Source organism: Aulonocara sp. 'chitande type north' Nkhata Bay, linkage group LG20 (genome assembly GCF_057382095.1).
Source record: "Aulonocara sp. 'chitande type north' Nkhata Bay isolate Kocher_YH1m ecotype deep benthic linkage group LG20, A_spYH_male_GT1.1, whole genome shotgun sequence".
NCBI classification, from domain to species: domain Eukaryota; kingdom Metazoa; phylum Chordata; class Actinopteri; order Cichliformes; family Cichlidae; genus Aulonocara; species Aulonocara sp. 'chitande type north' Nkhata Bay.
The window spans coordinates 26,266,568-26,288,148 of NC_141363.1; the positions used below are offsets into that span (position 1 = coordinate 26,266,568).

Genomic DNA, 21,581 nt, shown 5'->3' on the forward strand with positions numbered 1-21,581 from the left:
TCTCTCCAAGTGTGTGAACATTAAGAAATGTTATTTTTGAGTCAGGCCAGTTAGAGACCCCCAGTTAGAAGTTGTATGATTGTAAGGTTTATCTTCATATTTCACAGAGATAACAGAACAAGGCAAATGTGTATCTGGAGTATTGATTCAAATGACAAAGAGCTTTGCGAGTGTAATTACCCCCTGGTGGGCACTGATGAAGCACGGGGATTAGAGTCAGATAGCTTCACCAAAGGGGGTGCCTGACACACATCGTAGAAAGCAGCCGACAGTCCTTGTCTGAGTGCTAAACGCACGGGCGATGTAAAGTATTTAATTTCAATTTTGCTAAAGTAAAACATTTGTGAGTTTTCGGTGCACTATAAAATGCAAGTAATAATAATTTACCATAACCTTTCAAGTAAGAATTACAGGTACAGTTTGAGTTTGTCTCTTCAGTTTTTCCTGTTTTAACATTTTGTATGCTTTCCTATATCAAGCACATTCTGCTGCTGCTTTACTGGGAATATTTTTTTCACCTAACATTAAGTGACTAGTCATATTACAGTCTAAAAACAGACTATCTTACAAATGAAACAGTCATTCTGAGCTGGTTTTAATCTAAAACAGCTCCGGAGAGGTTCAATTATCAAAGGATCAATTCTTTACTCATTAAAAGTTTGGTTTCAGTGAAGTTTGGGTCATTTTTACCCTTTATTTTCTTTCTTCCCATAATATCAAACAATGTTATGATAGGGAAAATGGTTTAAAACATCTAGCTTACAATTGATGCAGTATGACAAAATAATATTTCTGTCCCATTTTGATAAAATGTTGCTGCAGTAACACATTCTAGAGTTTTTAGCTGTACTGTAAAACCTCAAATAACAATATAAACACTGTCTGAAAAACAAAAGCAGTAAAGCGGTTGTAACAGGAATGATGAAAAATCAATACCCAGATGAGTGAAACCCAATAAGTCACAATAAAAAAACAAAAAGGAAGATTTTAAAAAGATATTTTTACAGACATTTGAAGAAAATCAACAATTCTTAACAACATAAAGGCTCATTTGGGCAACATTTCTGCTGTAATTTGCAAACAAATCAAAAGTTTTAAAAGTGATCGGAAAAATCTGAAAATCAATTATGAAACATACAGAAAGCCACTGCAGAGAACTGTGATTGGAATGATTCGACCCTAAAACCAGCAAGAAGCTTTACTGCTGCATTTCAAACTGTTTAAAGACGACAAACCAAAAGGAGAAGAAAAAGTATGAACAAGGTCAACGTTAACACTTTCGTAGCATGTACTTTTAAAATAACAGTTCAATATCTGCGGTTCACTGATAAGTTTTGTTGTGTAAATTAGTGCTCACTGTTAAAAATCATGTCCACTCAGAATTATCTGTATTTTAAACTTCCTGGTGATCACCTCATCACTCCTGCTAATGTGCCCTAACCAACTGAAACCCCCCCTCACACCTACAGAAAGAGGCCGCTCCCGCTTGAAGTTTCATGACACAATGAGGGTGATTAGTCTGAACAACTCTGTATTGATATGGAGCAAAAACTGCTGTGGGACAGAGACAGCCTCAACCACCCAAATACAATACAATCAGAAGTGGGCTTTCACCATTAGTACTCTGTGACAATACAACGTGTCAATTATTTGACACCTGCATGGCTTTTCAGTCTGTCACCAAGCACATCTGTTTTTTATTAAGAGGATTAAGGATTAAGAGGTCCCAGCATTCCCTGCCTGGATATTAGCAGAGAAGTGGGTACAAAAATTAAAAAAATAAATAAATAATAAAAGAGAAAATAAAGTGGTACGCTGCAGATGACCTCTCAACAGGAAATATGGGGTTTGTTTTTGATGTGTTAAAATTGACCTTTTCACCTTTTATATTAAGGGGAAAACCTTAAGAATATTGGCCAAATTACCAGATTTAATTTTAAATAAAAAACGGAGCAATTTTATCTTTCACCACTGACTGAAAACGCTGTAATGGAACCTGATCTACATCATTTAATGATTCAATTTGGGATTTTTTTTTATAAAACCTTTTTTTGTATCAATGTGCTCCAAAATAGTGGTGTGCAATAAAATTGTTATGTGACCCCTTAAAACACATGTACTCTCACACACACACACACACACACACACACACACACACACACACACACATATATATAAACTAACCCAGGTAGAGTTAGGTTAACAGAAATACACCGCCCATCTGTGAACTAAGATGTAGGTCTATTAGGTTATGTTGTGGTGAACCTTGGTTTGGGGGATGGGTGTTCATACTGGAGTGCAAAATTAAAACCAATGGAAGATGGGCAAGAAAAGTTCAAAGCCATCAGGTGCTCAGTTTAGAGAAAAGAAGAGGAGGAGAAACGAGCAAAAGATACAGGAAAGCAGATGTGTCATTGGATAATGGCAGGTCATCCTGAAACAATCAGAATCAGAATACTTTATTAATCCCTAAGGAAATTATGTGTGTTACAGTTGCTCCAAGAAGAAATGGTAAAAAAAAAAAAATAGTAACAGTAACAGACTAAACTCCAAACAATACATTATCTTACAGATTTTACACATTTAAGAAATAGCACTATCACTCAGTTCTAAATATCAAGGATTAACAAAGGTGATTATAAATAAATATCAAGAAAATTGACAAGAATATTCCAGAGTAGAAAAGAGCGCGTGTAAAAAGGGTGTAACTATTGCAGGGTTCACAGTGTGTTAGATGGAGGAGTTGTACAGAGAGATGGCCACAGGCAGGAATGATTTCCTGTGTCGGTCAGTGGTGCTTTTTGGTAATCTCAGTCTCTCACTGAAAGTACTTCTGTGACTAGCCAGCATGTCATGGAGTGGAGTGGGTGGGAGGTATCATCCAACATTGTCTTTATCTTGGACAACATCTGCCTCTCAGACACCACCCTAACGGAGTCCAGCTCCATCCTCACAACATTACTGGCCTTGTGGATCCGTTTATTTAGTCTGTTGGCATCTGTGACCCTCGACCCGCTGCCCCAGCATGCAACAGCATAGAAGATAGCACTGACCACAACAGAGATACAACAAGATAACATCAATTAGTAGGGATAGTGAAGTGTCACTTGGCTATGATTTTAAAAAGTAGACACTGATGTAGCATACTGAATCTTCTCTGGTGAAATTCAGTATGGTTCCGACAACAGTTTTATGTTAATGTACAATCATTAATATGTTTTATGTGTGTGTGTGCTGTGTTGGGCAAACTTTGATTAAATTGAGGAGGACTGATATGATATCGTTTAGCTTTTGAGCACCTATTCAGGAGAAGTTTCACTCATCATCCACTAAAGGGTAGTTAATCATATTAATCAAGGAAGATGATCAACCTCTTTGGTCATTTGGCTTGATCATGTCAAGTGTCAATTAAGTCAGGTGATTAACTAGATTGTTATTCCTCCTACAGCATCATCTCATATACACAGATTTTTGTACTGCAGAAGTCTTTAGTGCTGAAGGGAAAATCCCGGGAAAAAAAAATCTGGGACAGCATGGCTGTCGGGACGAGTTTAGCGTTAGCATAGAACTTTCTAACATAGCACTATTTGGTTATGGACAGATAGGCTAAGACTGTGATGTTAGAGGCTGACCAAACAGGCATATGAGGGAAAATGGAAGGGAACGTAGCTCTCTCAGTGACCGTGGCTAATCATATAACTGGCCACCATTTATTGCCCAGCGTTAGCATGCTTTCAAAAGCAAGTAAAACCCCAGACACACAAGCCTAGAGACTTGTTTATGACAAGTTTCAGTTGAAGATTCTTACTGAGAACTTTAATATTAGACTTCCTACTTCAGCTATTTTTTGCAACTTATCTTCTCCTCTTATGTGCCAGATGGTGGAGTTAAACTTCTCACCCATGGGGGCGGGCCTAAGTGCCTAAATGTACTGGTTTTGCGAAATCAGTGATAATAGCAAGTTTATTAATGCAGCACTTTTAAATTTTTGATTTAGACTGTGTTTCACATTGTTATTAGATTCCATTCATACTTGACGTTTACAGCTAGGGGGCGGGGTTTGGGAAGGGGCTTGTGGTAAGGTAGCACCATGAGTAAAGGTATGTGCACTTTTAGTCAGTACCTAGGAAGAAAAGTGGGCGTATACTGATGCAGGACAAGGAGATTCACCTCTTGAGCTGTGCGGTGTATGGAGCACAGAGGCTGTAGCTAGCTTACCGGAGATTTCGCTTTTGGCTGTTACAGCGTAATAACAAGAGAGATCGTATGAGACTTTAAGTTACGTTTTGAGACCCCTCTGCGCTTTGGAGACCTCTGCTGTACCGTCGCTCGAGGCGCGCTGACGTCGCCGCCCGGCGTGACGTGTGTTCCTGTGACGCGCAGAAATTTTAAACTCTCGTCCTTCTCAGTGATGGCGGCTTCGTTTCGCTCTCTCCCCGCAAGCAGTAACAACAAATGGTACTTCACCCGGCAGCAGATCGACAACAGCCCATCTCGGCGAGCTGGACTTGATCCCGACAAGGAGCTCTCATACAGACAACAGGCGGCGAACCTCCTCCAGGACATGGGACAGCGGCTCAATGTGTATCCTTTTGTCGTGAGCTCTTGTTAGCGCTCTAACTTTAGCTTCTCTCCCGAGCCGGCTCGGAGAAGGAGTGTGGCTGGTGTTTGTTAGTTTGTTGTTGTCTTTTGTTCGACGGTTTCACGTTTGTTTTTGTCTTCCACTTCTGTTTAACGCTGTGGAATTTGGTTTTACAAGGTGTACGTGAGCTTACAAGCGTTACGCGATAGCGGCGTAGTGGGCTAACCCTTGGGCCGCAGAGGCCTGTGTAGTCGGCGGCCTCCAGGACGTTAGCATGTTAGCGTTAGCTTCACCACTGGTAAATATCAACGAATAAACGCAAATTAGAAGGACGATGGGCCACGTTTAGACATATAGTAATGTAGAATGTTTCAGAAAAAGTGTTTTAGATGTGTTAGTTTTAGAAAACATCGCTTTGTGTGTTATCAAGAGTCTTATCCCAGCTAGCCGGTGGCTAAAGTGTTGTTTAACTTTGTTATTCTGTGGCTGCTACGATAACAGGCTTATCAACATTAACTTTTATACTTAATTAGCAATATTAAACCTATAGTTATCCTTATAACTATTTTATAATTATTTTATTTCACACGTATACCGACGATTCCAGCCCATTTTCAAAGTATGCAGTCATTACAGATGTTATGTAATTTGCTCCCACTGTTTACCTTTTTTCCTTAACTGCCATGTATCAGCTCTCAACTTACAATTAATACAGCCATTGTGTACATGCATCGCTTCTACATGATCCAGTCCTTCACCAGATTTCACAGAAATGTAAGTAATGCTTTTCTTGCTTGAATCATGGAAATGATTGTACTTAATGTGAATCATCTTTTTAAATCTCCACTGACCCTTTCCAGGTCATCGCACCCGCTGCTCTGTTCCTGGCAGCAAAGGTAGAGGAGCAGCCTCGAAAGCTGGAGCATGTCATCAAGGTGGCCCATGCCTGCCTCAATCCCCAGGACCCTTCACCAGATATTCGCAGTGATGTAAGTATTGTACTGCAATTGTCCGAGGGAGGTTTTTTTTGAAGCAGAAAAAAAATTCTTACAATAAGGCAAATGGCAATCTTCTTGCATGTAATCTGAGAACATTTACTCTGTCACGTATTTGTTCTGAGCTGTTAAGGCTGCTTGATTACATGGGTTGAGAGAGTAAAAGGCAAAATACATCTTAGCCTGTGTAGGTTTTGAGTCATGCAGGCAATGTGATGTCTAGCAGTTGTAAAACTCGAGCATCTGTACTTGCTATGTAGCTTTCACTTTTCATCACTTATATCTGAGGCTTCTTCAACAAACATGTATGCCAGAAAGCCTTTCAGACAAATGGTCAGAAATTCTCGGCCACATAACGTGTACAGTTGCTCTTGTTTTTCAACAATTGGCGGCCTCCCAGTGAGTAACGTGCCTGTCCTCTCAACCTCAGGCCTACCTGCAACAAGCCCAAGACCTGGTCATTCTTGAGAGCATAATTCTCCAGACCTTGGGTAAGTTTGGAAGGAAGAACTGGGTCCCTTGAATTCCCCCCCCAGAGAACAAGAATAGTTAACATGTTTTATTTCAATTCACAGTTTGCAGTAAGCAGCACTGGAAGTGATATTTATGCTTCAAAACTGAATCACCCACTTTTACATTTCCTGTTTCAGCTTTTTCATTTTTATCAGCCCTAACTTTTGACATTTTACCTTTTTCACCTATGTGTTTTTAAGACATTTAAAGAGGGAGCCTCAAAACAACTTTTTTCCCCTTCTTACATGCCATTAATTTTTTTTTCATATTCAGGTGTTGACATTTTCATGTTGTCCAGGATGTTTTCCCATGAAAAGTGACACTCCACTCAACTCTGACTCCCCACCACTTGATTTTTAACACAATGCAAATTTTCTGGTTTTCAGCGGCTTTGTTAATGTTATCTTTGCCAGTGGGAAGTGGATTTGTATTCCATATGGATTATAAGTATACATTGATTTTGCATTTCTTTTATTAATGTCTACCTACATTTTCTTCTCTTTCTATTACAGCTTTTGAAATCACCATCGATCATCCTCATACACATGTTGTCAAATGCACTCAGCTTGTCAGGGGTGAGCATCATTTTTATGGTTTTGCTCAATTTTATCTTCAAGTTTTTGCTGTGTCTATAAATTTTTTTTCTCTTTGTTCTGCTGTTGTTCCAGCAAGCAAGGATTTGGCCCAAACATCATACTTTATGGCCACCAACAGGTATGCTCAGAGTTCACCCATAGTTCTCTCTCTCTCTCTCTCTCAAACATGCACACACACACACACACACACACACACACACACACACACACACACACACACACACACACACACAGGGTTGTGTCTTTCTTATGTGAATGCTAGGTATTCACCAAAGTTTGTGTGTGGTTTGTTAAAGCTCAATACACTGATTTTCTGTTTTCTCTTTCTCTGTTTGCTTTTTTTCTTGGACGTATCATGCCATATAGCCTGCACTTGACAACGTTCTGCCTGCAGTATAGTCCGCCTGTTGTAGCCTGTGTGTGCATCCACCTCGCCTGCAAATGGTCCAACTGGGAGATCCCCGTGTCTACAGATGGCAAACACTGGTGGGAGTATGTTGACCCTACAGTTACCCTCGAGCTGCTGGACGGTATGTGCAATAAATGCTCTTTAAGAAAAAAATGTTTAGATAATAAAAGGGCTGATTTGACTTGTTTGTTTTTTTTTCCTCCTCTTCCAGAACTTACACACGAGTTCCTGCAAATCCTGGAGAAAACACCCAGCCGACTGAAGCGAATTCGCAACTGGAAGGTACAACGCAAATTTAACTTCTCCTTTTTGCTATTAAAAATTCCCGATTCAATGTGGACATTGACTTAATTTTTTCTTCTTCCAGGCTGGCGGACAGACACCAAAAGCCAAGCCAAAAGTCCAGGAGGAGGGTGACCAGAGGGACACCATGATCAGCATGATTTCCATGGCTTCATCAGAGAGTACTGTGGCAGGCCTGATGAGCCTCTCTGCTCCACCTTCTGCCTCCTCTTCCTCATCAGTGGGCGACAAGGACACAAATGCTTCTGGCAGTGCTCAGACTTGGAGTGGTAAAGGTCAAGGTGGATCTGAGCAGCAGTCACAGCAACCACAGCAGCAGCCTAACCATGAGGTCCACGCCCCAGCTAAGGTGTCGCTGAGTGAGTACCGTGCCAAGAATGCTGACGTCCTGGCTGCCCAAAAGAGAAAGTTGGAGAACATGGAGGCCAGCGTAAAGAGAGATTATGCCAATGCAGCTCAGGCCCTCATTGGCCAGCAACAGAGGAAGGAGAAGCAGCAGCATCACCATCATCCACCCAGCGCTTCCTCTGACATGTCCAACCCATCACCCATTATTCTTAAAATCCCCTTGGAGAAGGAGAGGCATGACTCTCTAAAAATGCGCTTCCCAGTTGCTGGAGGATCAGGAGGAAGCAGTGGACACAGCAGCAGTGGTCGAGGCCAGGATCCAGACATCAAAGTCAAAATCCGAGTGCCTGACAAGCAGAGGGGGACTTCAGGAGAGGATGGCAAAAGCAGGGACAAGCACAGGGAGCGTTCTAACCACCATCACCATTATCATCACTCTCACCACCACCATTCCTCTTCCAGTAGTGCCTCACTTTCTTCTTCACACAAACATTCATCTAGTTCCAGCGGCACGCTGGGAAGCAGCAAAAAAGTACCAAGTGACTCCTCTAGAACAAGCTCCTCATCCTCGTCCTCATCCTCGTCTGCCTCACGCAAGAGGACACACTCCCAGGATCCTTCAGCAGGATCTCACCCACCCTCCAAAGTGAGCAAGTCTAGGAATCCCTACCAGTTACCTCCCCTGTCTTCCTCCTCTGGACAAATTTTGGGGCACGGTTCTGACATTCTTCCATCTCTGGGACTCCCCCACCACCAAGGAAGCTATTCGCATTCCAAAAGCGACAAAACTGACACTAATGGTCACAGTTCAGCTGGCGGAGCCCAGTCCAACGAGTACCAGGACACTTTTGAGATGCTAAACTCACTGCTGAGTGCACAGGGTGTGCAGCCGTCCCAGCAGTCTATGTTTGACTACAGATCTCAGTATGGTGATTATCGGTACTCGAGCAGCTCCAGAGGAAACAACCCTAGGCCCCCTCCCCTGCCCACGGAGCCGCCTCCCCCACTGCCGCCTTTGCCCAAATAAGTTTCTAATCAGGAAACCACATTATGTACATTTTACTTGACATCTTGATCATCTTGTTACATAAAGTGTTGTATGATATTTTCCAGCCACCCAACATTTTATAGTCTTCAGTGTGACAGCAGAGAAATGTACTGGGGGTAACAAAGGATTTTATGGCGTACTCGTGGGGCAATAATGGGACTTGCAAAATGTGAGACAAGAAGAATCATGGGAAAGTGTAGATAGTGTTTTGTTTTTTCTTTTTGAAAAATTCAAATGATATGTGACAAGAAGACGGGAATTAGAGGATGTCAATTTGTTTGGAAAAATTTCCATGACATACCTGGTTGGTCTTCTTACTGATTCTTTTTATAATGTTTTTATAGGGTGTTATTTATTGATCAAATGATTTTAAAAAAGAAAAAAGGTCCCCTTTTTCTACCTTTTTTTAGGGTTAAACCTCTGTTCTTTTGGAACAGATGGTCATTTCTTTAAGACTGTACAGCCTAGTTAGAGTGCATGTCTCCAAAGCCATCTTTTCGATATATTTTTTACTTTATTTTATTTTTCCCATTTTTATTTTTTCTGTGAGCCATAAAAATGGCTTCATCCCTCATGTATATGTTATATTTGCTGTGCTATTTGGTGATTTGAGGAAAAAATGTAAAAAAAAAATGTTTAAAACAAACATTGGAACCTTTATATTTGCAAATTTGCAAAAAAAAAAAAGGATGTAAATTAGGAAAAGCTTGTACTTTTCACTTTAAGTTTAAGTCTTGCAGTCATTGTTTTAAATGGTTGTAAAATATTCATATTTGGTTCTTGAATGGATACACTAAGTTCATAGCAAGAACATTCATCTGTTCACAAACGGTTGAAACATCTGTGCGCTTTGGTCACAATGAAGGAAATTCAACAAAAAGAGCATCTATCTAGACTATTTCTCTTTCCTTATTGTTTTTCCTCAGGAGTTCATTTTTTTGGGGTGATCACGGGTAAATGCAAAGACAAAGAAATAAGCATCATATATGGAAATGTATAATTTTCAGAAGACAAGAAATTATGTCAGGAAAAACTTTTTCCCAGATTTGCTAGACCCTAATAAGCACAGTATACAGAGTTTTAACACAGTATAAAAGTTAATAGCTCATTTGTTTTTATCTAATTGTGGGGATGTTTTAAAAGTGTAAACCCTAGTGTAGCTGTCACTTCACTCTGGTCTGATTTAATCATGTTAAACTTGTCTTTCGAGTGCATTCCTCTAAACTAAATTGGTGGATATTTAACTTTGGTTTGTTTTATTATCTGCCCACATGCCATCATTCATCATAAAAACATGTTTGCATGTTTTCTGTGGTTGTACAGAATCATATGTGACCAGCAGGTTATTTATATACCTCCACTTCTTGAGCATGAAGGCCAATACCCAGATTTTGTTGGCAAGATAAGCAGGTTATTGCCTATTCATAAAACTTAATTGTTTAGGATTAGTGCTCTTATTTTACAGTAATGTAGCACAGCAAATCAGCCGTCCAGCTGTATATTTTACCCCCTTCATATATTTGAAAATGTGCTTGAAAAGAGAAGCTTCTTGCTCATGCAGCAGAGGTTTTATTATTCTTGGTTGTAACAGGGAAACAGTAAATGCACTGAATATTTATCTCAGTAGGTTTGCCTACAATGCAATTGACAAAGTGTTACGTGTATAATGGTTAGACTAATAGATTTTCTGGTGTGAAATTGCCACTGTTTTTGAAACATTTTGTTTAATCTGGGCAAAGCTTCCATTTTAAGTATTACCATTTTGTTGTGAACAAGCCACAAAAAGGACACATTTCATATTAAAACCCATATGTAAGAAAAAACGGACGACACTCATGCAACCTAACAATGCAAAAATCATATAGCTACAATAAATTTCATGTGTTTTCATGTCTTGGTGTTTTCAGTGACACTCAGGTCTGAAAAAGAAAAAGTTTTGAGATTTTTTTTTCCCGTTTAAAATATGTGAACACTGTTCTTTTTTTTGATATAATGTGGTTGCTTTATTCTCAAAGTCAATAAAAAATATTTTAAGAAAGTGCTGCTTTTGGCTCATCAATAACATTGCATTTTATAGGTGAATCAATCTATGCCAGGGGTGTCAAATGCGGTCTAGGAGCTTGATCTGCCCTGAAAGAAGATCCAGTTTTACCCATTATATTTTGCAAAAAAAATATGTTTGAGGGGTAATACAAGCATTGTAGAGCAACTGATGGAATTGCACTTACTCTACTTGATATATCATCATTTGTAAATGCATGGTGTGTCAAAGTTTTACATTTGAATGTTTTCAAAATATACTGTTTTTTTCTTCTATTTTTAAAAGATAGGGGGTATTATCCAGTGGTATTGTAAGTGTAGCCCTCTTGAGGTCAAGTTGTGTTCTAAAGAGTTCGAGGCCCTGGTCTATGATAAAAGTGTAAATACATTGGGTGGATGCCACTTTGAATGGCAACTGGATTGGCCAATGGGCTACCTCACTCCGGCGCTCTGGCTAATCGGATCTCTAGGTGGGCGGGGTTACTTATTGTAAGCGGCGGCTGTGGCAGTTAACAGGGAATGCAGGAAAATCGACGTAACAGTGTTCTTCGGGAGCTCACGCTAGCTCGGATGTCCGAGACAAAGGTAGGGGGCCGCAAATAGAAATTAGCGATATGTTCATATTCTGGCATACAATCACGTTGGCGTTATGGAGGGATACGGCAATTTTGTGGCACCGACTTGCTATCTTCGCTGCAAAATGAGAAAATTAGCATTTAGCTGCCGTTAGCAGCGATTGATCAAAGATGGCGACTGCCGTCTTAACTGTTAAAGTGACGCAGTAAGGAGAGGCGGGCTGAAGCTCGGTGTGGCGCCCGGTTAGAGTTTATCCATTAACGCAGAGAGGAGTTTGTCTCCTCGATTTATATTTGAATTTAAAAAAAAAAAGCCATTCTCTCTTACATTAATGCGGCCTTTATTACTCTTTGTTACTTATTACAATTGCCTTTAGGTTGTATGCGTAACATTTATAAGCTTTTACTGATGTTAATAACGACCATCTGACATCGCCCGTCAGTAAACCAATAACATGGAAACATTGTTTTAGTTTTATACAGCTTTATTTAGATTTAAGTACTCATAGTGATTTGGTCAATGACACCTTATGTGCATATTTTCAATATGCTTTTTTTTTTCTATTTTGGTTATATTTGGGATCAAAAGGCGAAAAACCACGAGTATCTATCCTGCCCATTTAAGTACAGTGTAATTGTTCAGAAAACCATTTTAAACCTTTCTGACACGGTATGTTATCCTGCTGGAAGCCGCCATCAGAAGATGAGTGTTCTGGTCATAAAGGGTTGAACATTGTCAGAATCGGGTATGCTGTGGGATTTTAACAAAGTGTGGGTAGAACGACCATTACACCGACACCACCAGCCTGAACTGGTCATACAACATAGGATGGAGCTTCATGTTGTTTACATCAGATCCTGGCCTTTCAGTATATATTAAATTGACCAGACATTGCTTTTCCAATCCCTTCCTGCTCGCTTTAGCTTACAGGAGTATCATCGTCCAGTCTTCTGCTACTATAGCCCATCTGGTTTAAGATTTGACGTGCTGTGGTCTTCTGCATACCTTGATTAAACAAGCGGTTATCTGAGTTTCTGTTGCCTTCCTATTGGCTCAGTGCAGTCTAGCCTCTTCTAATTTCTTTCTATTGACATGTTGCTGCTCACTAGACGTTTTCTCTTTTTCATACTGTTCTCTATAAACCCTAGAGTTGGATCTGTGTGACCCATCTTTGATCTCTAGATCAGCAGTTTCTGAAATACCAGCCTGTTGGTCACCAAAGTTAGTAGTTTGAATAAAAATACATTAAAGAAGCCAACATTATTCCAACATTCAAACGAATGTTTTTATAGGAATTCTTGCTGTTATTCATGCATGCAGCCATACAAACATTTGGTGTGAACAGGAAAAATGTATTATTATTATTTTTTATTTTTTTTTGTTATTACATTTAATGCAGGCTTGAAATGAACAGGATACGGATTCATGTTTTGCCCTCAAGTCGGAACCGGGTGACCCAGACACCCCGACCTCAGGAGCCACAGGCCTGCTCCTTCACCCAGCGGCCCTGCTCTCAGCCACGACTTGAAGGCTTGGAATTCTGCATCAAACACATCTTGGAGGACAAGAATGCGCCTTACAAACAGTGCAGCTACGTCTCTGCCAAGAACGGGAAGCGGTGTCCCAATGCCGCACCAAAGGCAGAGAGGAAAGACGGGTGGGTGGAAGGTCTAAATCAGCCATTAACAATCGATAAAAACAAATTAAATCTCATCATTATCTGCTGTGAATCTCATTAATGGGAACTTAATCCCAAGAGAAGGGGGAATGTAAATAAACTCATCAGTACCATGCAGCCTCCTAATTTCAATTTGAATGTCTGTTCTGTAGAGTGACCTTCTGTGCGGAGCACGCTCGCAGGAATGCCATGGCTCTTCGAGCTCAAATGAGAAAGGCGTCTTCTGGTCCGTCACCGGAGGCCCTGCTGTCTCAACTTAGTGGGTACAGCCGAGCAGAGTCACACAGCCTTGATGGAGGACGCTCTGAAGCCAGCCGCATTCTAGGTAATGGCCACTTTTTGACTTGGAAATAGTAATTTGGGTGCATGTGGGTTAAGCTGATGTAGTTGTACAGACTGTTTGTTGTTTTATTAGTTTTATTTGTTGGGTTATTTGGTACACTTGTGAAAAGATTAAAAAGTTTATAGCTTTCATTCATTAGTTGTAGAGCAGGGCAATATGACCAAAAATATTTATCACGATATACATTTGAAAATTTGCGATAACGATATAACTGACGATATAATTGACACTAGACAAAATACTTTACAACGCCACAACTTTATTAGTGCAAAAAAACCACATAACATCAATGTATTTTCACTTAAACAAGCAGCTGTTTTTTATCTGCATTAAAGTTATATAAAAATTTAACAGTGCAAATGCAAATTCCTTGCTGACAGTTTAACCAAAAGGTATTTCCAGTGGAAACTGAGCAACATATCCTCAGCATAACCAATATCCACAAAAGTTAAAAAGAGGTTATACACACACAATACGGTAATATTATGTTGAAGCACCGTACGTATCACTCCGCGAGGCTCCTGCTTTCGATAGCCGTAATGCTCCGACAATCCATCAAGCGGTGCGGCTTCCTAGCCTAGCAAAGTCATACTAAAACATTTGACAGATTTCCAAGCGCCGTGTACATAAAATCGTTTCGAGGTCAACCCGAATTCATACATAAGGCACACGGGATTGTAAGGGCACTGTTGATTTTCAGAAAAGTCAAAGGATTGATTTTAAGTGTGCCGTATTTTCCAAAAAACACGGTAATAACGACGGCCCGCTAGCATGCTCTACCAAAAGTCAGATAAAAATACCACTAATTCCTCCCTCTTCCTAGATGAGGACAGTCTGAGTGAGGAAGAGCAGGGGCCGTTGGTATTGGACCAGACGTGGAGAGGAGATCCGGACAGCGAGGCTGACAGCATCGATAGTGATCACGAGGATCCTCTGAAGTAAGCTCTTAAGATTTTCTTCTCAACCCACATTGTGTAGTTATGTAGTTTGAATAAGAATCTGTAGTTCAAGATAGAAGGCTTAGGCCATGTCCAGACTTGAAAATGCATCTTTTTTCCCCCCCTTTTGGCCTTCCGTCCACACTGAGACGGCGTTTTTGGTTTGAAAACACTCTCCAAAGTGGATAAGTTTGAAAACGCTGCATGTGCCTCGCTGTGTGGACAGCGAAAAAGGAAGATTTCGAAAACAAGGATGCATTTTAGTCATATGATGCAGTCACGTGACCAGTTCAACTAAGATGGCGGACGACATTGTGCAGCAGTTGTTTTGTTAGCTCTCAATTTTCACAGCCCTATTAAAGATTAATATCAGTCTGTACATGCTCCAGATAAAACTCGACACCTTTCCTCAACATTTTGCTGCGACCTTTCAAAGAGCCGGAAAATAAATAAATGGCAGACGGAAGTGAAGCAGTTCAATCGTCTTACCGTATTTTCACGACTATAAGGCGCACATAAGTCTTAGATTTTTTTTACATTCTTTTTGCTAAAAACGTTGACAGAAAATTTTAAAAAAGTAAGTAGTTAATATGCAAACCTACAAAGGCTCGAATCGTGTTTATTGACAAGCTGTTAGTGATGACTCTGACTTAATAACTTAATACCTCTGACTTAATACCTGAGCTCATCATCCAGTGGCACAACATAATGTTGTATGTTGATTTAAGAATTACTTATCTTAGTCTTAAATTGTTAGATACTGAGTAGTTTGTTTTGAAACTCAATGGACGTTAGATTTTCAATGCTATGTGTTGGCAGACATGCAGGAGTGTACACTGCAGAAGAAGTGGCGCTAATCACTCGAGAAAAACTTATCAGACTCCAGTCCCTCTATATTGATCAGTTCAAACGCCTGCAGCACCTGCTGAAAGAGAAGAAGCGCAGATACCTGCACAACCGCAAAATGGAGCATGAAGCTATAGGTAATCATAGGACAAATTTATGCTTTTACTGCTCACTCCTCTTAATTCTGAGTGACACAAACCTTTTAATGTTGATTACAGGTACCAGCCTCCTGACAGGGCCTGAAGGTCTTTCCATGAAGGAGAGGGAGAACCTGAAGAAGCTTAAAGCTCTGCGTCGATACCGCCGCCGGTACGGGGTGGAGGCCCTGCTGCACCGGCAGCTGAGGGAAAGGAGGCAGGCTGTGACAGAAGGAGGCCCTCAGGTGCTAACTTGAATTGATACTGAGTTTAAAGAAATCTGTACATTTTCTTTACTTATATTCTCTGGCAGTCGTGTCATAGAGGGATAATTAAAAAAACGTCAACTGTTTATGATTACGTTTCACTTCATTATCTAATGTTTGTTTGTTATTTCGGTTGTAGCCACACACAAGAACAGTGAGTGAAAAATGCATCTCCTTCATGGAGGGAACCCGATGTACCAATCCCTGCCTGCCTATGGCCCGACACTGTGTCTCACGTATCCTCTGATGGCTTTAATAGTGTGACTAAATAATCACTGAATGAAAGATGATGGGTGGAATACTCATCATAGTATCACGTATGATATGAATTTTTCAAAACCAGCTTAACAGCGGTGAACAGACTGTCCTCTATTGCCAATTGGTGGGTTTAAATGTAAAATATATACTGTATTGAGAGGGGGACTGTACCAACTGTACACATTTTCCACTCACAATGAATCAAATGACCAATGTACATTAATATAAGATCATGTTAAATGATGCACAGCCAAATTTAACAGGGCAAACATTGTAACACACAATTTTATATGATTTGTGAAATAAGCTATTGCTATTGTTGTTATACTAGTAACTACTCAGATACAAAATTTAATGCCAAAGGGCATATTGGGTGATGCTAGCTAGTGTAATATTCTCTTAACAGCTGGGAGCGGCTTTGTGGCTTCATTCAAGAATGGTTACCAGAGATAAAGAGTTGAGTGCAGAGATGCTCCACAGTGAAAAGAGGAGCTGTGTTTGAAGACGTGTCATGAAATGAGACTCTCTTTGCTTAATTTCCGCTCGTATTGCTTCTGTGCTGGACATTAACACTAGGCTGATCTCATTCAGCTCCTCATAATGCACCAGGAAAGGTTTGATGAGACAAAGGTAAGCTGTTAGCTAACAGGTGTTAGCTTTGACTAAGTTTGAATGGAGTGTGTTTTAAAGCTCTGTTCTGTTGAATGAATGAGCCAGATGTAGACTGATCTGCTCTCTGCTGATTTCTACACTCTTCAGTTACGTTTCTCATTTCCGCCCTCCTCCCCTTGGCCCCAATCAAGACCAGCAGCTTGTAGTAGCTGTTCGTTTCAACGGGAGCCTAGATAAACAGCTTCCTGTGGTCTGTTGATTTGTTTCCCAGAAAACAAAGGAGCTAATCAATTCAGTTGGAAGGAACAAAATCTTTCTTAACCTACTTTGACTAGCGTAACGTTTCATGTTTTTCAGTCTTGCATTTTAGTTCTCACAGTGTGAGAATAACAATTTTTCCTTTATTGAATATTAAGAATTTTGTTCTTTCAATAGCCAGTTTAGTTTGATTGAACCCAGACATGAGAATTTTATCATTAACATGCTCTACAAAACCATAAAGGCATCACTTTAATGCAACAAGGACGTTTATCAGGCTTTCTAAATATTTCTAAGATATTTCTTGTTTGTTTGTTTTTTAATCAGGCACAAGATTTGAGAAATCCAGATGAATACAAACCATGATTTTTGAAGGCAGTTGTCTCACTGTCATATACTTACAATGAAATGGTGTTAGAGAATGAAAATGGGCCGACTGTAGGTGCTGGATGCTGATGGGTGACATTTGAAAGCCAATTAGAAATCGGTGCAAGCGTTGGACAACAGAGGGCCTCCAGAGAAGCATCAGTGCAGCTTGCCATTAATTCTCCGCAACTCTTACCCTTTAATTAGTTTTTTGGTATTCTCTCTCTTTTCTTATCTTTTTTTTTTTTTTTTTTTTCTCTTTTTGATAATCAAATTTTCCTTGACAGCCACATGTTCAGATATCTACCAGGACAGCAACCAGATCCTTTTTAAAATGTGTCCAGGGTTAAAAGATGTTCCATGTGATCGTACTGTGCACATGGGTCAGTCAGACGACCCCCGCTGCCCGCTGCACCTCACCCTGCCTCCGCCCATGTACCAGCCCGAGCAGGAGGCTCCGCCACAGGAGGAGTTCACCCCTATGAGCAAAGACATGTACCTGAGTGCGGCAGAGCTTCAGCCCACAGAAAACCTCCCTCTCGAGTTCAGCGATGTACGTAGAAATGACAGTCACCTACCAACCTCTTCTCTCTAATACACATATCACGTTCCACATAATTCCTCTTGTGAAAGATGAGTATCAGTCTGAATGCGTTTTTCAACAAGCTGTTGTAAAGTTTCCACCACAGCAGGGGATAGTGTACCAAGTCATGCTGCTGTAGTATGTTTTTGGTTTTTTTGTTCTGGAGTAGAGTATTTTTCGGTTTAATGAGGTTGCTGGTCTCCACACTTATTTTAAATGCATTACTGAGCAGAAAGGTACAAACAAGAAAAGCTACAGAAAGTTACAAATTGCAGCAGACGAAAGGCTTTTACTTGAGCAAGTTATTTTTTACAACTGAAGTTACCCAGTTACGTTTTCTTTATCATCTCTGTGTGATGACACCTGTACTCTTCTCTGAGTGCTTACTGATCTTTCAGGGGAATGTTGCAGGGTTTGGTAACACCATAATGGCAAGCGTAAACTGATGTAATTGTGCGACAGTGTCACTGATGACCTGCAAATTGACAAGTGTGATCACTCTAAAAAATTTAAATTTTGGCAAGAGGCAGGGTACATCCTGGACAGGTCACCAGTCTGTCGCAGGGCTACCACAAAACCAAATGGTTGTCTGTATCTATGGGCAATTAAGAATCACCCCACTAACTGCATGTCTTTGGGCTGTGGGAGGAATCCAAAGGGAACACACAAAAACACGGGGAACATGCAAACTCCACACAGACACCTCCCTGGTCTGATATTGGAATTTAACACAAGACAGAGTGCTAACCACTGTGTCACTGTGCGGGCCCACAAATTATCAATGGGACAATATCTGTTTAATAATTTTTTAAAAAGTTAAAAAAAAAAAAAAAGCTGAGTAAGTAAGTTGCTTTATGGTAGGAAACATTTTAGGAGTTTTAACCCTTGGAAGAGCCTTAAAAATCCTAACACATTTTACCCTAATGACAAAAAAACTTCACCCCTCCAAAAAATACTGTAAAATTATTACATAGGAATATTTATTCCACTTCAATGACTATTATAAAACTACTTCAGTCTGAAATATGCATTTCAAATATTAATTATATTTAATTATATATTCTGGATTTTAACCCTTTAAAGGAGAGGGAGTCTGGCTCAAGTGGGGCAGAGGTTGCAAGTGGACAGACTGTTGCATGTGCAGCAGGTTACAATGATTCAGTAAAGCAGCATCTTAAATGCTGGTACGGTTTGCCCAATCAGGTTTTTCCTCACTTTGAATGGGCCGTTTGTGGGTTATTACCAACATAGCTGTTTGTCTGCATATAAAGGGACATATAAGCTTCTATGTTATCCTTCTGTTAACAGATCCATTAATATTGATCTCAGGTTGAGTCAAATGAAACAAATGGCTATGAAAGCAAGCTTAAAAAACAAATACACACGGGATTTCTATAAATATACCATCAAAAATGCCTCCAATAGCAATTTTGAGCATCTCTGTTTTGCAGGACCTGGATGTGGAAGGGGACGGTATGCAGGGTCCTCCGTCCCCTCTGCAGTTTGACACAGCCCTGGCCCTGGAGGACCAAACCATCAGAGCCATAGCTGAGGCCCCGATGGACATCCTGACTGGCGAGGACCCAGACCAGGACCTTGACACCTCAGGGCAGGAACTCTCAGAGAGAGATGTGGACGCCATCATGAACAACCAGGTTAACTCTCAATCAGGGGTTTTGTCGTCGTGAATATCTTATTGTGGCAGGTAACATTGATGCACTCAATTCAAACTGTACTGTGTTGAAAACATTTTCAGGTTGATCACAGGAAAAAAGAAAACTCAAAAAAGGTTAGGGTTGATTTTAGTTTATTAATGAATTTATTTTTTTTATTTATTTGTTCTCTATCTCAGACGTACCTTTAGGAGCTTTTATTGAGGATGCAGTCTCCTTTATGAAATTAATCTGTTTTATGTCCATTGTCTTCATATGAGTGAACAGTGTTGAAGAAAAATAAATCATTTTTTGACATTAATTGACATGATTTGACTTAATTTATGAACACCTTTGAACAAATACAAAGGATACAAATAACAAATTACAGGTGTATTCTTTGGCATGTGTTGTGTCATAGCTGTATTTTCTTCAAAAGAGAGAGAGAGAGAAATTCACAAGTCTTAAAAAAATTAAAATATATCCATAAAATCTTGCCTCAGTTAAGAAAAAGGGGGGCTTGGGTGACTGACAGTGAAGAAAGTGAACCTGGCATGTTTTTGTGCCATGCGCTCTGACCGCATGGCACAAAGGACCTAGGTTACATCATATTTTAAACACAGTGACTGATTAGTTCCCAGAAAATAAAAAATAAACTTCGTATTAACAAACATGCAATAAACAGGCGTATTTGTGACTGCCCCCAAGTGGCTATAGACTGCTACAACATGTACATGTTGGTCTGCAAAGACCTTTAGACCTCTGCTGGTCACATTCAGTCTGTGAAGCTGTGGTTCACAAAGTGGCCCACAGACCATAACATTTACTTTACATACTAAGATGCAGCAGTCCAGGACAACACCAATAGCAAGTTTTCCAGTTTCAGTAGTACCCTTTAACATTTCCTGAGAGCAAATGTATTCACGAATTATAGCTGCCATCTCACTAAAGAATAAACTATATAGAGGCAAGACAATTACAGTCCTTGGAACAGACTCATTACAGGCTTTACCTGCAGCTGGGTTTCTCCTGCTACAAAAAAGGCCTTTGTGCAGTCACTACATGCCTAAGCTCAATTTATCTGCATACGGTGGAGGCAATGAGATTTGTGCATTTTCCATCAACACAAATGCACTTTTAGCTGGACTAAATTAAATCCTCTTAACTAAAACCTTTTTTCTGACACTTAAATTTTAAAACACAAAATTTCAGACCTTACCTCGTGTCAGACTGACTACTCAGTCTGTCATAGACATGTTTGAAAATAAGAGCAGCATTTATATTTCCATATGCATCAGGTTAGGAATGTAACAGCCTCTCTGCAGGTTGTCCTGTGCTGCCAGGGAAGTTTGAGTTTTAATTATTCGTTTTTGCTTATTTTATTTGATGTTGTATTTCTTCTCTGCCCCTCAGTCTGTCACTCTAGATTTTGCAATCTGTCATCAAAACTTTGAAAGCTGTGTGGTGTAAAGAAAATATGAAGTGAGATGTTCAGTGGGGTTAAGAGAATCACTGAACCCTTTGAAAAGAAGCTTTTGTACCGTGCTGTCGGCCCTTTACACAAACAGATGATCTGAACTAGCAGTAAATGTGCTTTATCTTTGTTCTTCCACTCAGGTGGTGTCAGAGGCAGTCGGAGGTGAGGAAGACACGACTGACAATTCGCTCCAAGACATCGACTCTGCTGCAGCCGACGCTCCCAGATGAACCAGCATTTCAAAGAACTGTCACTGCTACTCGTTTATAATACAGCCCACATTAGGTACTAAAGTACTCAGCGGCTCCTACTGAGACTGAAAGCTGGAGTAGGCGACATGTTTTTGGAATCAATGGGCAGAAATTCCATAATAACCTTTCAGCATATTGTACTTCATGTGGGGAACTAGACTCCTGGTTTCATACTAAAGAAAATCCAGCCTGAGATGAGACGTCACCCAGTGTGAGGCCGTTTCAGGTGAGTCGTGTGAAGGTGCAGGGAAAGGTCAGCTGAGAGGGAAGCGTTTGGATCAGAAATGTCAGCTGGACATGTTAGAGGAATGCAGGGAGAAAACTGAAGTTTTAGGTAAAATGTTACACTGTGCAGTTTCAGTTATAAACATCATTGTAATGTGCCTCACTGTTTCTGCTCCTACTGCCTGGTTTGAAATAAAGATGAGGAAATAAATGGGGTTTTAGGTAACTTTGTTTCTGATCGGCATGTTTGCAGCAGAAAACACATTTCCATAAAACTTTAA

At 40.2% G+C, this 21,581-nt stretch overlaps 2 protein-coding genes and 1 non-coding gene across 6 annotated transcripts; all 3 read left to right on the forward strand.

Moving 5' to 3' along the window:
* Positions 1-4,309: 4,309 nt before the first annotated feature.
* Positions 4,310-10,824, forward strand: ccnt1 (cyclin T1). Of its 3 annotated transcripts, none has more exons than XM_086277945.1 (9): positions 4,315-4,584; positions 5,275-5,356; positions 5,443-5,571; positions 6,008-6,068; positions 6,603-6,664; positions 6,749-6,804; positions 7,053-7,216; positions 7,307-7,377; positions 7,463-10,824. In XM_086277945.1, exons 1-9 carry the CDS (start codon positions 4,412-4,414, stop codon positions 8,771-8,773), a joined length of 2,109 nt encoding a protein of 702 aa, XP_086134071.1. In that variant the 5' UTR covers positions 4,315-4,411; the 3' UTR covers positions 8,774-10,824. The 3 variants fall into 3 exon arrangements, with proteins under 3 accessions (XP_086134070.1, XP_086134071.1, XP_086134072.1); XM_086277946.1 differs by having other exon boundaries at positions 4,343-4,584; positions 6,603-6,665; positions 6,759-6,804; XM_086277944.1 differs by having other exon boundaries at positions 4,310-4,584; positions 6,603-6,804.
* Positions 10,825-11,267: 443 nt separating this feature from the next.
* On the forward strand, positions 11,268-21,511 carry kansl2 (KAT8 regulatory NSL complex subunit 2). 2 transcript variants are annotated; one of them, XM_086276098.1, is made up of 10 exons: positions 11,268-11,419; positions 12,810-13,067; positions 13,241-13,413; positions 14,255-14,369; positions 15,189-15,352; positions 15,434-15,597; positions 15,758-15,854; positions 17,412-17,665; positions 19,147-19,400; positions 20,965-21,511. In XM_086276098.1, exons 2-9 carry the CDS (start codon positions 12,817-12,819, stop codon positions 19,381-19,383), a joined length of 1,455 nt encoding a protein of 484 aa, XP_086132224.1. In that variant the 5' UTR covers positions 11,268-11,419; positions 12,810-12,816; the 3' UTR covers positions 19,384-19,400; positions 20,965-21,511. The 2 variants fall into 2 exon arrangements, with proteins under 2 accessions (XP_086132224.1, XP_086132223.1); XM_086276097.1 differs by having other exon boundaries at positions 19,147-19,350.
* LOC147305758 (small nucleolar RNA SNORA2/SNORA34 family) lies at positions 16,665-16,799 on the forward strand. Its single transcript, XR_015126769.1, has one exon. It is a non-coding gene; the product is annotated as a small nucleolar RNA SNORA2/SNORA34 family (small nucleolar RNA).
* Positions 21,512-21,581: the final 70 nt, after the last annotated feature.